Below are 23,746 nucleotides of genomic sequence, written 5' to 3'. Positions count from 1 at the left end.
TATACAAAGAATTTTCAGTGAGCTATCGATGGCTTTATTTGGAACCTAAACTAGACAAGTTAAATGTCAGAATATTTAATTTTGATACAAATTTGATACATCTATAACAATATATAAACTAAAAACAGATTTTATACGACTAATTATATAGTATGTAATTTTTTTATAATTTATCTACAACTTTCATATATTATGTTTACCCTATTAAATACAACTACAATGTCATACAACTTAAATACAGTTTTCATACAACTTTTATACGATATGTCTTTTGTATGTATTTTGTATATATTTTGTATGCGACGTGTTCTTTTTCCTCTCGGAAATTTCAATCAAACATTCAATTTTTAATATAATTTTGATATATATCAATAACTTTATGTAAAAAGATAGTATTTATAACTTAACTACAAATTTCATATAATGATTCATATATTATACAACTATTTTTTAACTTTCATACAATATTCAAATAAAAAATATACAACTACAATATAATACAATTTACATATAACTAAAATACAACTTTAATACAATTTTGTAAGTATATTGTATGTCATGTCTTCTTCTTCTTCGAGTTTCAATATGATATTCAGACAAAATCAAGTCTAATCTTCACCAAACACCATCAAAATTGAGATATAAACTCCAAAGAATATTTTCAATTGTTTGCAACAACACCCAATCCAAACAAACAATAGTTTATGAAAATTCAAATTCGAATTTAAAGCTTCGGAGCTTTTTAATGGCTGTCAATGGTGGAGAATCAAATACCTTCAAAATTTATTGATTGACAATTTTAATTCGAACACCAATTGTGCAACATGAAAGGAAATTGCTAAGTTAAACTATATATTATAACAACTTAAATTCTTTGATGAATTCCCTAAAAAATAAAGGATGAAAAGTAGAGAAAATGAAGGAAGAAAATTGGGGAAAGCACAGAGACACGGAGAGAGAGAAAGAGAGAGAGACGGAGAGAAAGAGCATGGATGAAATTCCCTATTCAATTCATAATATAAATGGATACTCATTTATAATTAATTTGTATACAATTGGTAAATTATATATGACGATGTAATTGAGTTAAAACTTGATTAGGGAGGGTAATAAAGTTTCATATATAGTTTAGGAAGGTAAAAATCCCAAAAAACTTTAGTACAACATATATTTTAGAAGCTACCACCTAACAAATTTTCTCTTGGACGACTATGGTGCCTTTGACAGCTTACGTGCACCTCGACTCAGGGGGGAATATAGTTTACGGACACTGGGTTCACTGAATCTAATTCTTTTGACACGGGGCACGTATTTATGTGTAAAATCCACTAAAGTTATTAGTATATATGAACTCATATTTTTTTTATAAAAAATTGGGTTTAATGCTGAAAATCTTAAAGATTAACCCATAGAGTTTAAATCTTCGCTAGGTACCCGCTACCTTCCATCGATCATAGGTACAGCGTAGTGTTTGTTGCCTAAAAAACCCTTTCAATCTTATTTGTATTGATGATGATTTTGACTTTTGAGTATGGTTTTGACAAATACAACTCTCTAGTACATGATGTTAGCACAAAATAATAGTTGATCTTTTACATTAAATTTTAGGGTAAAGGGCCAAATATACCCTTGTACTTTTGAAAAATATTTAAATATATCATTCGTTATACTATGAGTCCAAATATATCACTGCAACTATACTTTGGGTTCAAATATACCCCTCATTTAAACGGAAGGACACGTGTCATCGCCCTATTGGTCAATTCTAAATATCTCCTAATTAATTAAAAAGACTTATACCCATTACCCATACCCGAAAAATAATTTTCTAAAGTATTTTTTTTGTAAAAACTAGAAAAAACTGAAATTATTTTTACTAAAAACTGAAAAACGAAAAGAAAAAAAATCCAGTTTTTACAAAAAATATTGCTTTAAAAAAAACTGAAAAAAGCAGAAAAATATTTTCTAAAGCAATTTTTTTGTAAAAACTGAAAAACAATTTTGTAAAGCAATTGTTTTTGTAAAAATTGAAAAAAAAAAAAAAGATTCAACAAAATATTTTTCAGTTTTCAGTTTTTACAAAAAAAAAATCAGCTTTTTTTTAAAAGCAATATTTTTTGTAAAAACTGAAAAAAAAAAATCGTTTTTTTTCCAGTTTTTAGTAAAAATAATTTCAGTTTTTTTCCATTTTTTACAAAAAAATTGCTTTAGAAAATTCTTTTCAGTTTTTTGTTAAAGCAATTATTTTTTGTAAAAACTGGAAAAAAAAATATTTTCGTTTTTTTTCAGTTTTTAGTAAAAATAATTTCAGTTTTTACAAAAACTTGCTTTAGAAAATTACTTTTCGGGTATGGGTAATGGGTATGATTATGGGTATGAGTCTTTTTAATTAATTAGGAGATATTTAGAATTGGCCAATAGGATGATGACACGTGTTCCTCCGTTTAAATGAGGGGTATATTTGAACCCAAAGTATAGCTGCAGGGATATATTTGAACTAATAGTATAACGAATGATATATTTAAATATTTTTTGAAAGTCTAGGGGTATATTTGGCCATTTTCCCTAAATTTTATCACTTAATGATAGTTAATTAATTTATTAATTTGTGGCTTGTGTTCCTCTTGGAAATAAATTGTATCGCGTACTTGCTTCGATGGCTGGAATAGCACCCAAAATGTCGCTCCTTTCATATTACCTCTGAGTTTTTGGCTCCATTGTTTTAATTTGCATTTGGTTGGAGGAAAACGATGTCCATAACGATGGATTCTGCGGAAAATAGCTTATTTTGCAACATCATTTTTGGAATATCTTCTAGTGTTTAGTTGAGGGTAAAAATAGACGAAGTGTTATAACTATACAAAGTGTAAGGATACAAAGATCGCATTTTGGTAATACTTCAGCATTTTAGGTTGACAGTACTATTTTAATGCTGCCTGAAGCAACTGATACGGGAAAGAGCTGAAATCTGTAATGAAAATGACTACAACAACAACAACTAACCCAGTTTGATCCTAACAAGTGGGGTCTAGGGAGGGTAGTCTGTACGCAGACCTTACCCCTACCTAATGCAGGTAGAGAGACTGTTTCCAATAAACCCTCGGCTCAGGAAGAGCAAGAAGAAAAAGAGGAAAGCAAGGAAGGAAGAAAGATGGAAGAGAAAAGAAAAAGGGAGAGATAAATGATAAGTAGTACCCAATAATAGCAACAGGAAAATACAATAAAGGAGGCGAACAAAACCACATAACGTAATAAAAATCTAAGAATATGAAGAGACATGCATGCTACTAAGATTATTGGCGAACAACTATAAACTACCAACTAACCTTTTACCTTAATCCTCAACCCCCACACCCTCCTATCAAGGGTCAAGTAAGCAATTCATAAATTCATTACACACATAACTGTAATGAAAATGACTACAATTCATAAATTCTGGGAAATCATTTTCATCCAGTTGGTGGAAAACATATATTTCGTGAAACATTTATCCAAATCTTAATGTAAGCAAACATTAGAAATACTTCATTAAAGAAAACGACTTCCAGACATCAAATACCTCATCTTTCCGTATAATACTTTCTGTCGTCTGGTAGTTAATAGATATACACACAACATCATGAACTAAAACAGATGCTAGACGGCTACAGGAAGCACGATGGCCATTGACAGAGAAGTTTCCTATACTCTTTAAGACAGAAGAGGGAAGTTTCTGTTGATCAATTTACCAGTAAATCCATTGAAAGATATGTTTAGAAGCACAACCACTTCCCTCCCATTATACATGTAGAAGTACAGAAAGCAAAGTTGACTAAACAATTTGGACCCTTCATGGCCCCCCTACTCATACAAATACAATCATTCTTGACTTTTAAAAACTGTAAACAAAATTGTGACATTTGATTGCTGCGCTGTAATCAAATGATTAGTCTGTCTCCTGCCACTCATATCTACCAACGAATCAATTATCTTTGCTTGGTGTACATTTCTTTCTGTGTTTGTTTTTATTAATTTTCACAAACCTCCGGCTTGATTTGTCAAGGCCACTGCTACCCAACGAGAAGCTCCCTCCACCACCAAATTCTTGACTGCTTGATGCTGCAAATGGAGAAGAATTCTGAGAAGCAGCCTGAACTAGACTGCCTGATGCTGCAAATGGAAAAGAATTCTGAGGTGCAGTCTGACTCTGTTGACCTCCAAACTGGAATGTACTAGGTGTTGAACCAAATACAAAGCCACCTGGAGAGGGCGAGACGGAAGGTTGACCAAAGGAAACTGCCGGTGCAGGAGCCTGCATAAGATCCTCAGCCATGCTGTCTTCCATGTTATCATTGTTTCCAGGGGACGCAGCAAAAGCTGAAGCAGAATTACCAAACATGGGCTGAGAAGATGAATTTGTGGAAGAAGCTGAACCAAATAGAAAAGCAGAACCACTTGCAGCGCTGGGTGTTGCTCCAAAGACCACCGGAGAAGTGCTTGGAGTAGCAAAAGAAGATGAAGATGCTCCAAATGTAAACCCAGAGAGGGCAGAAGAACTAAATGGGGAAGTGAAGCCAGGAGATTTATGGGGCTGCAAACTGGATCCAAAATTTCCAGCAGTGCTAGAGGCTTGTGAAGAGGCCGAAGTGGCACCGAAGGTGAATGGGCTAGCATTGACTGTGCTACCGGCATTTGTCAAGGAAGATGAAGAATTAGCACCAAAATTGAAGATGCCAGGAGTAGCACTAGTGGAGGTGTTGACAGCATTTGTAGGGGAAGTTGAAGAACTACCACCAAAATTAAATATATTGGGGGTAGTACTGCTGGAGATGTTAACAGCATTTGTTGAGGAAGCTAAAGAACTACCACCAAAATTAAATATATTGGGGGTAGTACTGCTGGAGATGTTAACAGCATTTGTTGAGGAAGCTAAAGAACTACCACCAAAATTGAATGTCCCAGGAGTAGCGCTGCTGGAGGTGGCAGGTACACTGGTTTCCGAAGCAGGAGCTGCAGAACTGGCACTAAAAGCAAATGCCAACGGGGCCGTGCCATTTATAGACCCAGTTAACCTGCCTGCTGCACTGGAAGCTGACGAACTAGCACCAAAATTAAATATTCCAGAAGCAGCATTGCTGGTGCCAACTAGGTTGTTTTTCGAAGGAGAAGCAGAAACTTGGCCAGTAGTACCAGGCGCAGAACCAAACACGGGAAAGTTTGCTATGGATGGTGATGAACCGAAATGAGCAGGCATGCTCCCAGAGACGACAGAAGTGCCAGATCCAGCAACAGAAGTCTGTGCACTAACAAGTGATTCACCTCCTGTACTAAAAACAGAACCCTGAGACTGTGCACTAACAAGTGATTCACCTCCTGTACTAAAAACAGAACCCTGAGACTGTGTACTACCTGCAGTAACCACTGACATTACTGATGAACTAAAACCAGAGATACTATTTCCAGAGCCTGTAGCTGCAAAAGACGCAACCACAAAAGGTGAACTCTTCAAATTGCCAAAAGTAGTTCCAGTCTCGGATTTGGCTTTCACGTCTGTAGTTTCTGCGGTGGAAGTTGTTGATGGTGCTGAAACTGTTTCTGAAGGAACTCCAAAAAAACCAAATTTGATAGGAGGTTCCTTGGAAACTGAGGATGCTGCACTGGAACCAAAGAGACTGCTCGCGGAAGCGGTAGAGCTGCCTGTTGTGGCACCAATCATACTCACAATGCTCGTCAAAGGGGCAAAAATATTTGAGCTACTAGTAAGAAATACCATTTGTAAAATTACCTGACAACAAGGCAGAGGTGGTTGAGATAGCAGGACTAGGAGCAAATAGTCCATTACTTAAACTTGAAGTACTGGATGGAGCACCTAATGAGAAAATACCACTTGTTGATATTGAACTTGATGGACCAGATGATAATGCTTCTAATTTGCCATTGCTGTCCACAGCCTTCTGTGAGTTATCCAGCTGAAAAGGATTAGGCCGAGCATCAGTTGGGCTGGACGCTAGATTGGATACGCTGCAGACATTTCAACAAATTTCAGATGCACTTTCAGGTAGTATAAACTAGGGTGCACAAAACACAGAAGAATGGACTGTTTTTCCAACTACTCCCTAACAGCTAACTAGTAAAACATTCTGACACCTGTCATCATCTTCTCTCCACACAAACTACAGCAACTGCTAGACCACACTCTTGGATGCAAAAGTTCTTATTTTTTTGCTAATCACGAGAAACAATTTCCTCTTGGGTTTCCTTTACTCATCAACCACATTGAAAAACAAAACTACTACTCTTACATGAATTGATAGTGGATGAGTGATAATAAGAAGAATATCAGATACTTAAGACACACATGAGATAGCAGGTAGTGGCAGTGAACAAATTGTAAATGTCAGCATGATACTCGGCAATAATTTCTCTTCTTTCGTCTTTGTGCACTACAAATTCAGGGTTCAAGAAGCTTGAAATGACCCCGAAATCATAACACAAACTCAGAACTAAGCATGCTTCATCACTTTTGTAATAAATTTGAAAAACAAAATACAAGCTCTCATCCACCTTAGAATTCTTCAGAAGCTTACAATTCAACATTTAATTGCTTATATTTTTGGTTGACTACTGACCTTTGTCAACCATTGCATTTCACAGTTATAATTCGCATACCACATCTATTTCAGATAAAATAGTTTGCACTTCGCAGATTTAAATTAAATTTAAAAAGGGGGAAAAGAACCAACACTAGTTCCCCTGAGCCTGTTTGGCCAAGCTTCTGGGAGGTCAAAAGTGCTTGTTTGCCAAAAGTACTTAATTTGGAAATATGAGGTATTTGGTCAAAACAGAGAAGTACTTTTGAGCAGCAGCAGAAGCAGTTTTTCTGCTTTGGGAAGAAGCTACAAATTCTAGCTTCCAAGAAGCAGTAGTACAAAATAATTTTTTCATGACAAAAATATCCTTACCATAAATTATATTTCCAAAATTATCCCTTATTAATTTAACTTTTTACTTTTTTTTATCTCTACTATCCCTTTTTTCTCTTTTTTATTTTTACCGTATTTTTATTCTTCTTCTCTTAGAATAATCTCTCTATTATAAATAGATCTCTTCTTTTCTCTTCCGTCGTTTCTTCTTTTCTTCGTTTCCTATTACTCTTTGAAATAACAAGGTTAATCACCAAATTCAAGCACTTTCGTCATTAGGTAAGATTTCTTTTTTTCTTTCATAGTTTACCTATATTATAGGATCTCCAGTTTGTAGTTTTATTTATATTTGTTTTGGCGTGCATGCATGTAATATAGTTAACATAATGCAATACTACCTAGTTTGTAATTTTGTCAAGAACTGACAGTGTTTTTCAAACATGTAACTTGTAAGCACATATGTTCCTACAAATATTATTGCTTTTATATACTTATATTTTATATTGATTAAAATCTTTAATATATTATTACTTTATGTTTTTACTATAATTGCATAAAAATAAAATAAAAATTAATTAAATTCTTTTATAATACATATTAAAAAAATTCTTTATTAAATAATGCTAATTGTAAACTAAACCTTTACGATTTTTTATAGTAATTTGGCACTCAAAGTACTTTTTGGAAAGATTGCCCAAGCACAATTTGTAAAATATCGCAAAAGGTACTTCTCAAACGAATTGGCCAAACACAAACTACTAATCTTCAAAAGTACTTTTTTGAGAAGTACTTTTCAAAATAAGTAGTTTTTGGCAGCTTGACCGAACGGGCTCTGAATCAAGTGCAAACAACAGCTAGTAAATGCATCTCAAGGAAACAAAGTGATCCAGACCCATATATATTGAGAAGTACAACTAGGATATCACTAGAAATAAGGTTGTCACAGCAAGATATTTGCAACAGAAGGGAACAGATAGCTACTAACACTATTATCAGAACAAATAAATGAAAGCATCAGATGATAAAATGGTTAGAATATTGTTGATCATATTTAGGAGTATATTATAGCAAGAACTAACCTGCTCGAGCTACCTGGCTTTGACCCAGTGACTTGGGTTGATGACGAAAATACAAATGGTGGAACCTTGTCAACACTTGTCTCCTTGTTAGACACCGTTTCTATTGATTGGGAACCTGCAATAGGCAGGAAAATGGTGTTCTTGACAGCGGTGGCACCACTATCAGGAGTCTCTGTATCAGATTTTTTGCCTAAAACACCAGAAGGTGTCCTTACTTCCAGCAAAGCAGCAGGTTTGCTCGTGGGTTCAGCAGCACATAATGGCTTCTGGTCCGCAGCAGATATTTCCAGCTTCCCTCTCCCTTCAGCTAATTGAGATGAAGGCCCATTAGAGTTTATGTCCTCTTCTAGCTCAAAAGAATCCTGTAGAATGCACCACAACAGACACGATAAAAAGGAATGTCAACCATCTAAATGGCAATGGCCAGTGAAGACCTGAACCTCAAAAGAACCGTAAAGGCATAAACGGATAAGAACAAAATAGCAAAGCAGTCCGCAAATTGAATTCATAATGGCCAGTGAAGCAGCTAAAGTCACACAAAAGAAACAAGCAAATAATATATCACACCTACATAAATGCTAATACCAGAATAGTGGTGGTAATGATTATAGAGCAGAATTAAATAACTAACAAAATGATCACATGGATCTCTACAACGGGAGAGAACTTTATCTATAGAAAAATAACCATTCATACACAGAAGATTATTTTCCAAAAATAAGTACAATATGAAGTTGTCAGCAGTATCCACGAAAAAAGCACTATCCAATGTCAATTTAAAACTTGTTAAAGTCTAAGGATCTACATGCAGTGAGAAAAAAAATGCTCACCTCGTGTGCACTCATCTTAAAAGCTAGTTTCTTGGGAGGAGGTTGAGTAGCAGACTTGTTTACCGTGGAATTGGTTTCAACAGTGGGTTGAGTATCTTTAAATGAAAAGATTGTGTCGTTTTTTCCTTTAGCAGCTGACTCGCTAGCAGAACTACGCCCATTTTGTTCAATTTCCCCTTGCTTCGGTTCACGGGGATTGGGAGGAAATATTTTAGACCAGTTCTCCAGCTTATAGCTATCGTGTGCGCTCTGCAGCAGCTTGGGTGAATCCAAATCCTCCAAGCTTCTAAGAGCTCGTCCATGAAGCATGTTCGGTGTCAGTTTATTCTCTTTCCCTGCAGCTAATTTGGATTCTGATGATTTTCCCTTTGGGGTCATCTTTTCGAGATGCTTCAATATCTTTGCAGCAGTCTCACTGGACTTTGGAGGAACGGCAATATGCCTTGTAGGCGTGGTTTTATTATCTTGGACATCTCCAACAACTTTTGATACCTCCGGATGCAGGTTGCTGGCTGAAGCAACTCCAGCACTGGGACGTGAAACTCCAAAAGATAGAAGATTAGGTTTCTGCCTAATCCTACGCATGGGACCAACAGATCCAAGATCATCATCCAGAACATAGCTTCTTCGTTTAAGGGCCTGAAAGAGTGAAAAATTACAAACTAAATAAGCAAATAAGGAAAAGAAGTGAAAAGAATAAGCTCATTTGATGATAACACAGGTACACAACGCAAAGGAGTTCAGAACAACATAGTAATCTGTAAATAAATACCTGTTTAGACCCAAAAAGTACATCGTGCTCCGACACTGACCTAGATGATGAACACCCACCATTGACATAATTTGTCAAGCTGGTAGCCTGGTAGTAGACCAATTTTAAAACAAAAAAGTTCAGTCACACATAAAACGATTTCCAAGATCGAAGTAAGCAGAAAACAAACAAACCTTCTGAACCTCAGTTTGACGAACTCTAGAGTATGGCGTACGAGCCATGCTGTATATAGCAGATCTTCCATGAGATCTTGGAGTAGTAAACTCATTCTCTCGAACCCCGAGAAGACCAGCAGTCCTAGTTGTTGCTGATGGAAGAGGTGATTTTTGGACATACTGTACATTTCTTAGCAGAGGTGTATCTTCTCTCACAGCTTGACTACGCGTGCTCAGCATTGATGGCGACACCTTTGATGACCTACTCCCCATGTAAGCTTTTGCAAGCTCAGCAGGGGATGCAATATCATCTTCAAGAATCTGGAAAGATGAACCATAAATATGTCAGGCTACCAAGAATCTATTCGATTCTGGCAAAGTCAACAGATTGAGTATCCAGAGAAAATAGTCAGAAACGAACACTAGAGAATAGGATCTAACCCTGGAATTCGTGACAGGAATTGCGACAACTCCACCGGATGTAACCTTCACAGACCTATTTCCTTCCATCAAGCGGCTCGAAGAATCCAATGCATGTCTAGATAGAATGGCCTCGGCTCTTTTCTCCTCATCTCCCATAGGCACGTCTGCAGCTTTTGAGCGCAAAAGTTCTGTCAAGCGATTAATCTCAGATCTGCGCACACAACACTTCATGTTAGTAAACATCCACCTTGAAATCGAGCAACAGAAAATTCCACTAAACACTATCTAATGCCAGTAATTATACGGCAAGGAGAATTGTACATACGTCAGAATTTATATGCAGACGACACCCTCTTGTGTCAAGCAGAAAGAAAAGGAAAACCTTTTTTTAGATTAATTCTGCTGGTTTTTTAAGGGATAACTAGCCTTTACATAAACTTATCAAAAAGTCACCGATTCCTGGTCAATGAAGCATGCAACATACTAAGACTGGAAGATATATCAGGATGCAAGGTAGGAATAATACCTGGGCATGCCACTAGCTTCAAAGCTGAAAGGATTGTAGGTAAATGTGAAAGGAAATTGGCAAATTGGAAAGACGATACTTGTCATTGGGAGGTAAATCGGTACTTATCAGTGTTTTTAAATCCATCATTTTGTCGGTCAAAGCAGTGAAGCAATACAAAATGAGGCAGATGTACATAAGACAGATCAAATGATAGAATTTATTAGTTCAATAAATGTGCAGTAATACTGATTTTTTGTTATTTTGTAATGCAGAGGCCCAGCACCACTAGAGGCTGGAAGAAGAAGATTTTACGTTACTTGCATCAAAAGAAAAACAGATGCTTCTACAACGACTAGTTACCAGAATTTCTGGAAAGGGGTTATCATAAAGTTCTTTTTTAGGTGACCCAGTCAATTATCACAAATCTTACCTTGTAAATGTCTTCTGTTTCAACAGCTGCTCAAGCTCTGAGAATGTGTCGTCCCCCAAGCTGCATGCAGCATGGTCATCTCCTTGTCCTGCCATCACTAGTGCTCCAGTATACTCCTTCACAGAGAGGAAGAAATGTTCCCCCGAGGGGACACTTTTATCAGCATTGACCATATATACATCTAAGGTAGAGCATACATTTCTTAATAGCAGTGTTCTCAAAAGCAAAGCGCCCAGAGGTGTGACAAAGTTCATGGGGCTTGAGGTGAAAAGTCATAAGTGAAGCGCATAATATACGAAAAATTAATAATACCAAACATATATGAATTTAGTACTATATTACTCAAATTGTAACTAAAATAGCTAATTTCAGTATCAAATATACAGTAATACTGATATTGTTCCAACTCCTCCAGATTAAGATCCAAAGACCATCCAGATTTTTCGTTTTATCACTTTGCACGTCATTGTTTGGAGCACAGATTTCTCCAAGGGGCGTGACTTCAACCTGGAAACAATAACGCCTTGCTTTGCATAGGCTTGAGCAAGAAAGCGATGACTTCAATAAAACTACTTAATGGACAAATTATTGAGCTCTTTTGGACACATGGTCACTAAAAGAAAGGATGACAGTCAGCACGGAAGGAATACAAAAGTTGCCAATTAGGAAACAGATGATCCACATAATCAAAAATTAGTACATCAGCACAATGATCCCACAAGAATAGCACGGGGATGTTTATCAGCTTTCATCATAAATTTTGAGTGAAACATACATTTCTTAATAGATTATGATTATAGCAGGAAAAACAAAAAAAAATACACAGGCTGCAATGTCTTGGAAGACATATAATCACATAATCAATTATAAGGCACCATAGCTTTGAGAACAAAATTCAAGAATAATAAACTTACATTGGGACTTGACTCCTGACGCAGATCCTTTGATTCTTGGCTTGGTCCTGTTTATATCAAAATGAAATCATGTCTCAAATGAAGTCATTGGTGAAAGCAGAATGCTAAGAGAATGCTACTAGTACACCATTCAAAGATTACTTCAGTTTAATAATATCAATCCATAAAACTACATCTTAATTCCAATCTAGTTGGTCTCAAACAAAGGTATCATCCCAACAGAAACTATCGCCACTTCCAACCAAACAGCTGAATAGCCAGTGGGTTTCTCAGCTGACAACAATGATCAGATGGAAGGAGAAAGGAACATCTAAGTTGACTCAACAAGGTCAAAAAGATTCTCTAGTTCAGCCACAAGCAGCCAATTCTATGAAAATAGTTCAATCCACATCTGTAAAAATGTACAGCTCACCATCCCTTCCAGTGCTTTCTCAACTAATTCTATAAAACCTTAAGAGTAGTGAAAATTCAAAAGAATTTCATACTAAAGTCAAACCCCATAATGATCTCGAAAATGGTAAGAACTCTATCCTCAGTCTCAGTGACTATATAAGCTCAAGTAGAAAGACCTAAAAATTGTCTATTTCATTAGAACCCCATAACAATTAAAAACAAGGTAAAATAAAAACTCCATCCTCGCAACTATATAAGCTCGAGTAGCAAGCAGAAACAATCATATATTAAAGTCAAACCCCATAATGATCTCGAAAATGGTAAGAACTCTATCCTCAGTCTCAGTGACTATATAAGCTCAAGTAGAAAGACCTAAAAATTGTCTATTTCATTAGAACCCCATAACAATTAAAAACAAGGTAAAATAAAAACTCCATCCTCGCAACTATATAAGCTCGAGTAGCAAGCAGAAACAATCATATATTAAAGTCAAACCTCATAACGACATCAAACATGGTAAAAACTCCACCCACTTAACTATACAAGCTCAAGCAGCAGCACAAATCAGTAATCAACTGTTCTGCTGCATACCCCCAATGAACACAACTATCAGTTTCTCAAGTTTCGTAGTTAGACAAAGCAATACTACCAATTGGAAGCTCTAAATCTCAAACTATATCCCTTAAGAACCCAAAATTTACAGCTACAAATCACAGACAACGAAAGACAATTATTTTCAAGCATCAATTTATCATTGAACAACCAACATACACTCAGATCCAATCATCATGAAAAAACTCATCCTTTCTTCCTCCAACAAAAATCAAACTAACTCTTCAAAATCCTCATAAATATCCAATCTTTCCCACTACATGAGACCAATAGTACTAAAACTACCTCCTAGCAAAATAACTCTTGAAAATCCTCCAAACTATCCAATATTTTCCACTAAATGAGACCAATAATCACATTAATCGATAAATCACGCAATTATATATATCAATATACGGTAGAAAATGTTAAAAAAGATCACACAGGGAGAGTAAAAACCTGGAGGAGGTGGAGGTAATGGCGTGGGGGAAGGGGGAAGGCGCTTTTGGAATATGGAGGAAAAGAAGCGTTGAGCGCCGGAAGTTATGAGCTTTGATGCGGGGTCCACCACGAGCTTAGTAAGCCAACTAGAGTTTCGAAGTGCCGTCGGTGGACGATCGTACGGAGTATTATTCTGGTTCCGACGTAACGGCCTTTTCCTAAACTTTCCTCCGGCTCCTCCTCCTTCGTATGCTGCCGCCGTCTCCGTGCCGTCGCCCGCCGTTGCCATTTTACTGAAAGAGAAGAGAGAGAGGACACCGCACCGATTACCAAAATTGGAGAGAGAAAAATGGAGAGATGGGAAAATTAGGGTTTTATTTTCGTTGGATAGACACAGAAAGCGATGCCCGTTATTATTATTTTTTAATTTAATGGAATAAGCATTAAGCGCAAAAAGAAAAAAAAACTCCACTACTGTAGTATTTTGTAAAATAGGGGAAAATAAATGAATTTAAAATGTGTGGAGTTAAATTTTTTTTTTTTTAAAAGATCTGAGGAGCGTGAGTATCTGTATAATTTGAATGTTGTTAAATTGACAAAAGTGGGCGGGCCAGTGGGGTGACCAAATTTTGGCCGCCTGTGACTGTAATTTTAGTATTGCTAAGCTTGTAGCCTTGGACTGTACTGATCAACTACACAAAGTTACAAATATTTGTGGTGCTGTGATACCGGGCGGAGTTAGGATTGAAAATATGTAAGTTTTAAATTTTAAAATAAAATATTATTTTTAGTGGAGATCGAATCCCTATTTTTTCTACCAAATGTACAGTCCTTATCGTTGAACCAAGACTTCTTTTGTTTTTAGGTTTGGCAGTATATATTTATATAGATTTAGTAAATATTTTAATGCAAATGCATGGTTCCGGAAAAAGTCACTGAGTTAGCCCGCCCACTACCGTAGCTCCGCCCCTGACTCTTACTTCAGTAGTACTTACCAAAGTACACTTTGCTCTTGCGAATTGTACCGTATTTTAGTTTGTTTATAGTAAAATAACAACCCCTTAAATTTGTCCATTATTTTTACTTCGATACTCTATCTTAAATCTGTTTCATTTGAACATTTCAACATCTCAAATGTGTAGTTTAAACACAATGTGCTGAAATGTCAGGTCAAGTGTATCTCACATTTCTGCCGTGCATGAAAATCATCCAAAAAGCATACTCCACATACTTCTTGCCGGAAAATGAATAGTTTTGCCAAAAAAAATTTAGTTGAACTTTTCTTTTTCATTTTTCAGATCTGTGGCCCCATATCTTCACCTTCTTCCTCAAACTCCTTTAATATTTTCACACCCAAGCATCGACCAATCCAACCAAACTATCTATTGAAATTGTGGCCAACAAGTTTTGCCAAAACAAAATCAGCAAATTCAGATTGCAAATTAATATCAAGATTTCTTTTTGTAATTTTAAACAAAAGCAAAAGAGCTGGGTTAAGATTATGGGGTGTGAATTTTCATTCAATCTTTTACAAAAAGTGATTTTGAGTAGCCATTCAAGAACTTTCCTATCTATGATATTATCATCGATGGCAAGAACATGGACTTCTTTAGAATTCATAGGTGCTCACAAATTCAAATTCCTCCATCTTCTCTTCCCTCCACCTCCGTGAATACTCTGTTCCTTGCCATGTCTTCCAATCACAAGTTTCCTTTTCAACTTGAAAAACAAACTCAACCCAAAAATATGTTTTGAAAGAACAAGTGGGAAAACAGAATTCTTTCAAGTTTTTGCAACACACAGTAAAAGTCATAATAATTTCTTTGCTATTTCCAGAATATTGCCATTAGGACAAGTTCCAAAGAATTAATATAGCAAAAACGGGTGGGAAGGGGAGAAGAAGCAGCAGCGTGGGGAGGGGAGGAGAGGGGAGGGAAAGGATTTGTCGGAGAAGAATTTTATCGAGGAGGGGAGAGGGTTTTCTGCTATTTTTTTTCTTTTTTAATTACAATTGTTCTTTTTTAAGAAAGTTACATGTGTCAGTCAAGCGTGTGAATGGCAGGCATTTTTGTATTTTGGCCGCCTATCAATTTTGTGTCTAAATGACATATTTTGAGATGTGGTTGAAGTGTTCAAATGAGACAGACTTAAAATGGAGCGTCTCGGTGAAAAGTGTGGACAGATTTAAGTGGTTGTCAATGTATTCTGCCTTTGTTTATAATTCAGAAATGCAAGGTTCGATCTCTTTATCCTTTATATATTCAGTTGAATATAAAGTTTTGAACTGCAACAAGGTTCGAATGTGTGACATGCGTCTAACTTATATTTCACGTGTTAAGTTCTTATCACTAATCCTGAGTCCTTGAAATTATATTAGACATTGCTCAAACATGCTAGGTGTATTTCATAAAATGTAATATGCACATGAAAAGATGTTAGCTATACTTCATTAAATGTCACATGCACATGACTACCCAGCGTAATCCTGAGTTGATGAGTTAATTCATTAATCTATATTTTTGTTGAATAAAACACATTTTCAGGCAATCGTTGCACTGAATATCTTTTGTGCTATAGAGTTGCATCCATGCACATTGCCCAGCCACATAGTGGTTGAAAGGGCTTTTTTCTTATAACTTTATCAGTTGTAAAATAAGAGTGGAGGAAGAAGAATAGTATCTCGTGTTATGAACAGTTTGATTTAGTAACTTCGTTCCCTATTTATATGTAGAACTTAAAGACTGTGTCATTATGTAGTTGTCATCTTCTACTACATCAATAGCCAGTGCTACTTTCAATAATCAACGTTGCATGCATGAATCTCAAATTCATTGAAATCTGTTGTATAAATCATCCATTGCCGGCGACTCATACGCAGTGACTTAGTTAAGGGAACCAACCGGAGCCGTATAGCGAAAGCGAGTCTTTGTAGAGCAATTGTTACTGCTTATGGACCCGAAACTAGGTGATCTATCCATGACCAAGACGGCGTTTCCATGAAACTAAGTGGAGGTCCAAATAGATTAATATTGAAAAATCATTGGATGAGTTGTGATTAGGGATGAAATGCTACTTGAACGCGGAGCTAACTAGTTTCCCCTGAAATGCATAGAGGTGTAGTAGTTGACTGAACATCTAGGGTAAAGCATTGTTTCAGTGCGGATCACGAGAGCAGTACTAAATCGAGGTAAACTGTAAATACTAGATAAAACATGGGTCAAGATCAGCTTGTGAGACAATAGGAGATCAGCTTCATAGGGAAGAGGGAGGGAAATAGCTCATCACAAATCTTCAACTTGGCCAACATCATCCATAATAATTTGGAGTTTCCTAGTGTAAACCCACGGTTAGGGGAAACAAACGGTTTGTATCTTGGAAGATTTGTGAATACAATGATAGTTAGCATCCCCTTGAGTAAATGAAGATTCAAATAAACAGGATGACTAAAAATTGGAGTTGAATATTGTTACTTCCATGTTAAACAAGTTACCGAGCGTAGGATCACTTCCAGATTAATTAATGCAAATTAAAGGGAAAATTGCACGAGATTGAAAAGAAATGAAAAATGCTGGAAACAACGATGCTGCTTAGCAAAGCACTTGTTTAATACTATACACTCCCAAAAACACAAAAATTTCCACAAGGAAATGAAGAAAAAAATAGACAAACACTAAGGAGGAAAAAAAATTCTCTTTAAAGATCTCTATAGTTTTAGTGCTTCTCTGAATCCAATGCTGAAACTATGCTCTAGACCTTTCTTGCCACCACCAAGCACTGGATTTCCCTTTTGCATCATGGCAACAAACTCATTGTAGTCAATGCGCCCGTCCTGAAAATTTAATAAGAGAATTTGCTATCAACACACTCAATCAGCGCATGTTGCACATGGTAGCATCATCACAATTAATAGGAAAATTCATCATTAAGCCAATATAAACCAATTTGTATAGGAATAACACCGCCATTGTTGGATATCTTCCATTTTCGAGTGAAGACATTCTTTAGTTCTTTAACAAACGTTTACTATTACTAGGATTCAGACATCTTCTAAGTAGGTCTAATGATGTGAATGCTAAGAAACCAGTATGAATCATGGAATATATGAAGAGGAGAAAGGCAACAAAGCTCTAGTGTTTTTGGAACCAATAACTTGCTTGAAATTCTGTAAAAAGGAAGTAAATCCTTTTAATCCTATCAAAAGTTCCTTGTTGGTGAATTAAATTGCAGCTAGATCCCGATAATTTTGGTGATAAGAGAAACTAGTCTTAATCAGCTATGTTGCGCGGACTCTCCAAAATGTTGCCGCACCCTTGTCGGATCCTCCAAAAATACACTACTTTTGGAGGATCCGACACGCACCCGGCGAAATTTTCGGAGAGTCCGAGCAAGTCCTAAACCATCTTTTTAATATAGGCGGTGTTTGATCCAGATTGCGCGTAAATCGACTAGTAAACCAGACACCCTGTCCAGCCCATAAGCAAAGTTAATGAAAGATAATCCTACCCTCCAAGACTAGAAAAGATTGACTCACACCAAAGTGTTGTAGCTGGGGTTCGAACTCGAGATCTCTGGTTGTTACTCCCATGCCTCAGCCACTTGGCCATTGACTTCACTATGACAACTTACTTATGTTTTCTCTCTGATCAAAACCTTCCCTGAAACCCCTTAAAAAATAGGATTTAATATCAAGTGGTGAGAAATGGGACTTACATTGTCTTGGTCAGCTTCTCTGATCATTTCTTCCATGCGGACATCCCCAATGCCAAATTCTTCACAAGCTTGTTGAAGCTCGTCTGCAGTAATGTAGCCACTGCCATCTTTATCAAAGTAAGAGAAAGCAGCAAATAGATGATCTTCTCTTTCAATCTTATTCATATGTAATGTTGCAGCTATAAATTCACCATAATCAATTGTTCCACTGTTATCAACATCAGCCTGCAATTTCAGTCAATTTAAAGAGTTACTGAAGTATGCCATCATCTTTGTGTTGGCTGAATAAGAGATTTAAGAATGTCCCAAAGCTAAACCAATCTAAACCTTTGATTATAAACTGATGACAGATTTGGAAATATAAAGTATCACAACAATGAAAAGGATTAAATTAATGAATTTTTGTCTTAATTCTTTCCCTTCCCCGAACAATGAATAGGTCACCAGTACGCCCACTTACAGAAACTTTGATTGCATAAAAAATATGCTATATATCAGTTGGATTAATACAATGGTAGCATCAACCAAAAAGTTTCTTTTGCAGTAAGTTACATATCTTCAGAGCTGGATCAAGGACTAATAAGAGACTTACCGCCTGCATAAGATCATAGATCTCGGACTCCTTCAGATTAGAGCCAAATCTTTTTAATCCATCTTTGAGCTCCTCAAAAGTTATTTGACCACTATTATCTGTGTCTATCATCTTGAACATTTCTTTTAGACCAGCAATTTCTTCTTCGGATAGGCTATCGGCAATGACCTGTAACACGTATAACATATCTAATATCTAGCAGACTAGTTTCAACCAATCTATTTTATCTCCAATATGTTCATAAATTAGTATTTGCATATTGATAGACTCACTCTCAAAGCCATTTTCTTGAGCTTGTTCATTGCAGAAAATTGCTTCATTCTACTCAGAACTGCAGAATCCAGAGGCTTATCGGGAGCCACACCATCAACTTGAACCCAAGGATGGCCTGCAAAAGTTTCAATATCGACCCTCAGTGACTATCCAAATTGCTCATCTCAAAAGATGTATGGAATGGAACGGTTGAGGTCATATTGACAGGATTCTAAATAATCGGAAAGGAAAAAATCCAGAAGGCAAGAGTGCACTTTTTCCAGTTACATGATCTAAAGACGGATAATTACACAAGATGATAAGCGTAAGAGATTATAGCAAATTACATTGTAGACGCAATCTTATGGAATATGTACAGATTCTAGTTAGTTTAGTCAATTTGAAAAACTTAATCTTTTCATAAGAGAGAGAGAGAGAGAGAGAGAGAGAGAGAGAGAGAGAGAGAAGCTTTAAGCCAGCCGCTCTTGTAACAAATCTAGAGATTGATAATCATATCCAAGTATGAAATATTATTGAATTCACCCCCATTAGCTCAGTCGTTATTTACACTTTAAAATCAGAGAAAACTAAACTGTTTAACTACTTACATAAAACTTCATGTGCAGTTAAACGTCTTCTTGGATCTCGAACAAGCATTCTCCTCATCAAGTCTTTTGCACCTTCTGAAATACTTGGCCATGGGTCTGACGTGAAGTCAAGATCACCGTGCAGGACTTGCTCAAATATTCCTTGCTCATTTTCTGTATGATAAAAAAAATGAGTTCAGGAAAACGATTAAAAAAAAAAGATGATACGTGGTTGTAGGGCAGTATTTGATTCCAGAAAATCTTTCCATGTTCCGTTCCATGAACATACTTATGACTTCATTTTTTACTTAAGTGCAATAGTTGACAGACTTGCTTTGAACATACAGTTATCTGGACAATGTACAAACATACACAGATTTCATAACAAAAAAACAAGTCGGTCTCAAAGAATATGCACCAGTTGTGTAATGACTTGGCCCGAATCATCCAGAGTCATCTACCAAGTTTGACCAACTGTCTATACAACCTGGTATTTCTCCTTACACCAAAAATCAAGTAAAGAAAAGAAAAAGGAGGTCCCTTTCATCTGTTCTTGTTTTAGCCAACCGTTACATCAGTCATCTTTCTATTACCGTCCACTTCTCTACCAATGAATAAACCAACAGAACATTTCAGCCTCCTTTGGCCATCACACCATCAATCTTAGCCTGGTAAAACTTTCCTATGGTCCTTAAATACATACTTGCACTTTTATTTCAACAAACTGAAACTCTGTGAATCATTTCTTCATTCATTCTTGCACTCCTTGAATCTGGACAGTAACTAAGTAATTTTAAGTACCAGAACACAATCAGAAGCCAATTCCAAAACAGTTCGCAAGGAGATCTTAAACGAAGTAATAACTTTGCCTATTTAAAATCCAATGAATAATCACACGAATGAATTAATGAAGAAAGAATATGCTACTTGGATTTAAATTGATTTCGTCATCCGTGAGTTTTATAAAACCACTTCCCTTCTTGCACTGGAGGAATAGGTTCACAAAGGGAAAGATCTCAATCTTCTGCACATCTTCCCTTGTGGGGCGCAGCCGGAATTGACACAAACAACGGCAGCACGAATGAATAGAAATTACTGCCACTCTCTACTAAATTGGGTTAGATTGAGAGGTAGTAGTGAAGAAGTGAAAGAGATGGCTGATAGAGGTGTTGGAATGTCCATGTACTAAAATAATTCAGTAGGATAACAAATGCACATTCTAGGTTTCTTAAAAATGAAATAGAAGTGGAAAAGCAAAGAACTCTAGAGTACAAGATATAGAAGAGCTACAGAATGAAGTGAAAAGAGTCCAACAAGTGCCAATTTTGATGACTTGGGAATCCTTACCAGCCCAGAAAGGAGGTACTCCACTTAATAAGATGTAGATAATTACACCAGCACTCCAAACATCAGCTTCAGGACCATAACGTTTTCGGAGAACTTCTGGTGCAACATAATATGGACTGCCAACAACATCAGTAAATCTGTCACCTGGAAAAGAGAAATATAATAATTAATAAGCAGTTTGGAAAGAATAAATAAGGTCAACATAGAATAAAGGAGAAAAAATGTTAAAATGGATTAGATGGTTATACAGTGTGTTTTTTAAAGATGCCAACGAGTTCAAAAATCCCAATCAAAGTGACTAAAAGGATAGTATGCATATAAGTCAATATAACAGACTGCTAGTACGATTACGCGTAGAACCTGATTAAAATCCCAATATTATTCTGAGACAGCTTTAGTGAAACAACATTTTGAAGACACCCCAACCCAAACACTTAATAACTTCAAATTGTTCACGGTGTGGAAATTTCAACTAATAAAAAGAGGCACTTTAACAGAGAAAGACAATGTCAATCTATCCTATCAATGTGTCCAATGAAGGAAAAGGGTTGGAGTAAAGAATTGGTTCCTTAAAGCCACTGCCACTGGAGATACTTTTTGGACTTCACAAAAAGAAAATCACAATCTTATTTCATGTTTTAGCTATACTGAGCAAAATCATGAAGAACACATTTCAATTTCATGCTTATTCTTTCTAATAGTTTCCGAGCACATTACAACAACAACTATGCCTCAAAGCCAAACAAAGTTGGCGTCGCCGATATGAATCCTCATTTATTTCTTTAAGCTAAACTCATATCATCATCATGCCAAAATAAAATAATAGTAATAGTGAAAATAAGTTAAATAAATAAGTTAGATTCTGAGCACATTGTGTACCCATCAACTGAGTAAGTATCTCCCAGCAGTTTCAAAGAAGGGATCAAACAGACTACCTGGTTTGAAGAATATTGACAACCCAAAGTCAATTGTTTTGAGAAGTGAATCCTCCTTCTGATCAACAAAAAGAAAATTTTCAGGCTTAAGATCACGATGCATGACGCCAAGAGAATGACAAGCTTCTACAACTCCAACAATAGTCCGGGTAAGCTCAGCTGCTTTTCTTTCAGTATAGTGTCCCCGTTGAATAATCCTATCGAAAAGCTCACCGCCAGCACAGAACTCCATAACAACATGAACAGCTACAGCATCCTCATAAGCACCTTTTATCGATATAACATGAGGATGCCCCGCCAAATGGTGCATTATCTGTACTTCCCTTCTAACATCTTCCACATCATCATCTGTTAACAACTTCCTCTTGGCAATCGACTTGCAAGCATATTCCTTCCCTGTTGCCTTTTCGACACATTTAAATGTAGTTCCAAATTGCCCTTGTCCTAATTTCTTTCCTATACTGAAAAACTCCTTTAAGTTGCCAGTTTTCTTTTGTAACACAGAATCAGTCCTAAGGCCAGCACTTGACACCCTCTTCATTTCAGCAGGCTTTTTGGGCTTTTTTGGTTGTTGTTCCTCTTCTTTCTTTTCTGACTTGGGCATTGTCATTTGCTCCGGTGGCTCTTGAACTGGCAAAGGTGAATCAGGTTCATTAACGGAAATTGGTGTTTCAATTCTAGCACTTTCACCATTAGTGGTGGACGCAGTGTCATCGGGCGACCGGGATCGCCACATTGCTGCTGAAACTGATTGAAAGATTCCATTTTTTGAAATACTTGGTCCTACACAAGTGTTCCCCATTTGTTCCTAAAATTACCCCTATAGTTCCTTCCTACACTCCTCCACAGGGTAGGAGTACACTACCCTCCTCAGACCACTTGTGGAATTATACTGTATATGTTGTTGTTACTGTACTTCCTTCCAACACTAAGATCTTTCTTTTCATAGAGCTCTATAATGTCCCTAGAAATCAACAAGATCTTGATACTTCAACCAAATAATCCAATACCAAAAATAAAGTCAAACTTCTCCTCATTAACTACAAACAAGTCAACAAGAATTCAAATCCAGCACTAATTCTATGCTTACCAAATCAAGATTCAAAATGAGCTGAAAAACAATATCCAAATCCCTGCAACTAACCTTGATATATACAAAATAGAATCAATTAACCAAAAGATTAATCAAAGTTTCCAAGTAATCAAAAGCACAAACATAGTAAATTGATTATAAAGCTTCAACAATCACAAAGAACAAGATAAATCACTAGAAAGAGAATTTGTGCTATGACATGGGAAGGTCAAAGAACTGAGAAAGGAGAAAAAATTGAGATCTTGATTAGAAGAATAAATAGTGAAAACTTAAGCTCGAGAAAGTAAGAATTGGTCTTTAAACTCTTATTGGGTTTTCATTTATTTTAAGGAAAATTGTAGCATTAGCATTTGACATACTATATTTACATGCAGCTTAACCATAGATAGAGGGGAAGTTGCTATTATATGTATGTGCTGATGTAACAGTAAATAGTTGTAGTAATTCAGACAAGACTTACAAGAAAAACGCGTTTTGGTCAGATTGTCCAAATTGGCCTAAGATTTTTCCTAGGACTGTTATTTTTAAGCCTTATTGGGATTTGGGTGTCTTTTTGCCATTTATGTCAACTTCGGTTGGTTTTGGCCCAGCTCTTGCATAGTTGTACTCTCCCGTCGCACAAGGTTTTGGCCACTTTCATACCAACTATTTTCCATCGGAACGAACTATATTTAGATACTAGGATTTAACTTGTATACTATAGTGTAAAATATTTTTGCGCCATTAATGTATCTTAATTTATTATAGTGCGTTACCAGTTATATTTTTGTAAGTTATTAATTATAGAAATTT

At 36.3% G+C, this 23,746-nt stretch overlaps 2 protein-coding genes across 3 annotated transcripts; both read right to left on the bottom strand.

The window, feature by feature from the left end:
• Positions 1-3,698: 3,698 nt before the first annotated feature.
• LOC107818101 (uncharacterized) lies at positions 3,699-13,905 on the bottom strand. Of its 2 annotated transcripts, XM_075228382.1 has the most exons (11): positions 13,457-13,828; positions 12,014-12,060; positions 11,100-11,215; positions 10,180-10,372; positions 9,757-10,059; positions 9,584-9,670; positions 8,812-9,450; positions 7,982-8,343; positions 5,765-6,000; positions 5,389-5,676; positions 3,699-5,301 (listed from the first exon to the last, which is right to left on the bottom strand). In XM_075228382.1, exons 1-11 carry the CDS (start codon positions 13,725-13,727, stop codon positions 3,962-3,964), a joined length of 3,882 nt encoding a protein of 1,293 aa, XP_075084483.1. In that variant the 5' UTR covers positions 13,728-13,828; the 3' UTR covers positions 3,699-3,961. The 2 variants fall into 2 exon arrangements, with proteins under 2 accessions (XP_075084483.1, XP_075084482.1); XM_075228381.1 differs by having other exon boundaries at positions 3,699-5,676; positions 13,457-13,905.
• A 3,081-nt stretch (positions 13,906-16,986) lies between these two features.
• On the bottom strand, positions 16,987-23,342 carry LOC107818104 (calcium-dependent protein kinase 1-like). The gene is made up of 7 exons (XM_075228380.1): positions 21,862-23,342; positions 20,927-21,070; positions 19,601-19,753; positions 19,013-19,128; positions 18,741-18,908; positions 18,149-18,373; positions 16,987-17,267 (listed from the first exon to the last, which is right to left on the bottom strand). Exons 1-7 carry the CDS (start codon positions 22,661-22,663, stop codon positions 17,142-17,144), a joined length of 1,734 nt encoding a protein of 577 aa, XP_075084481.1. The 5' UTR covers positions 22,664-23,342; the 3' UTR covers positions 16,987-17,141.
• Between the last annotated feature and the right edge of the window lie 404 nt (positions 23,343-23,746).

Source organism: Nicotiana tabacum, chromosome 13 (assembly GCF_000715075.1).
Source record: "Nicotiana tabacum cultivar K326 chromosome 13, ASM71507v2, whole genome shotgun sequence".
NCBI lineage: Eukaryota > Viridiplantae > Streptophyta > Magnoliopsida > Solanales > Solanaceae > Nicotiana > Nicotiana tabacum.
Note: the sequence above shows the minus strand (reverse complement) of the source record. Positions and strands in the feature narration are given on the sequence as shown.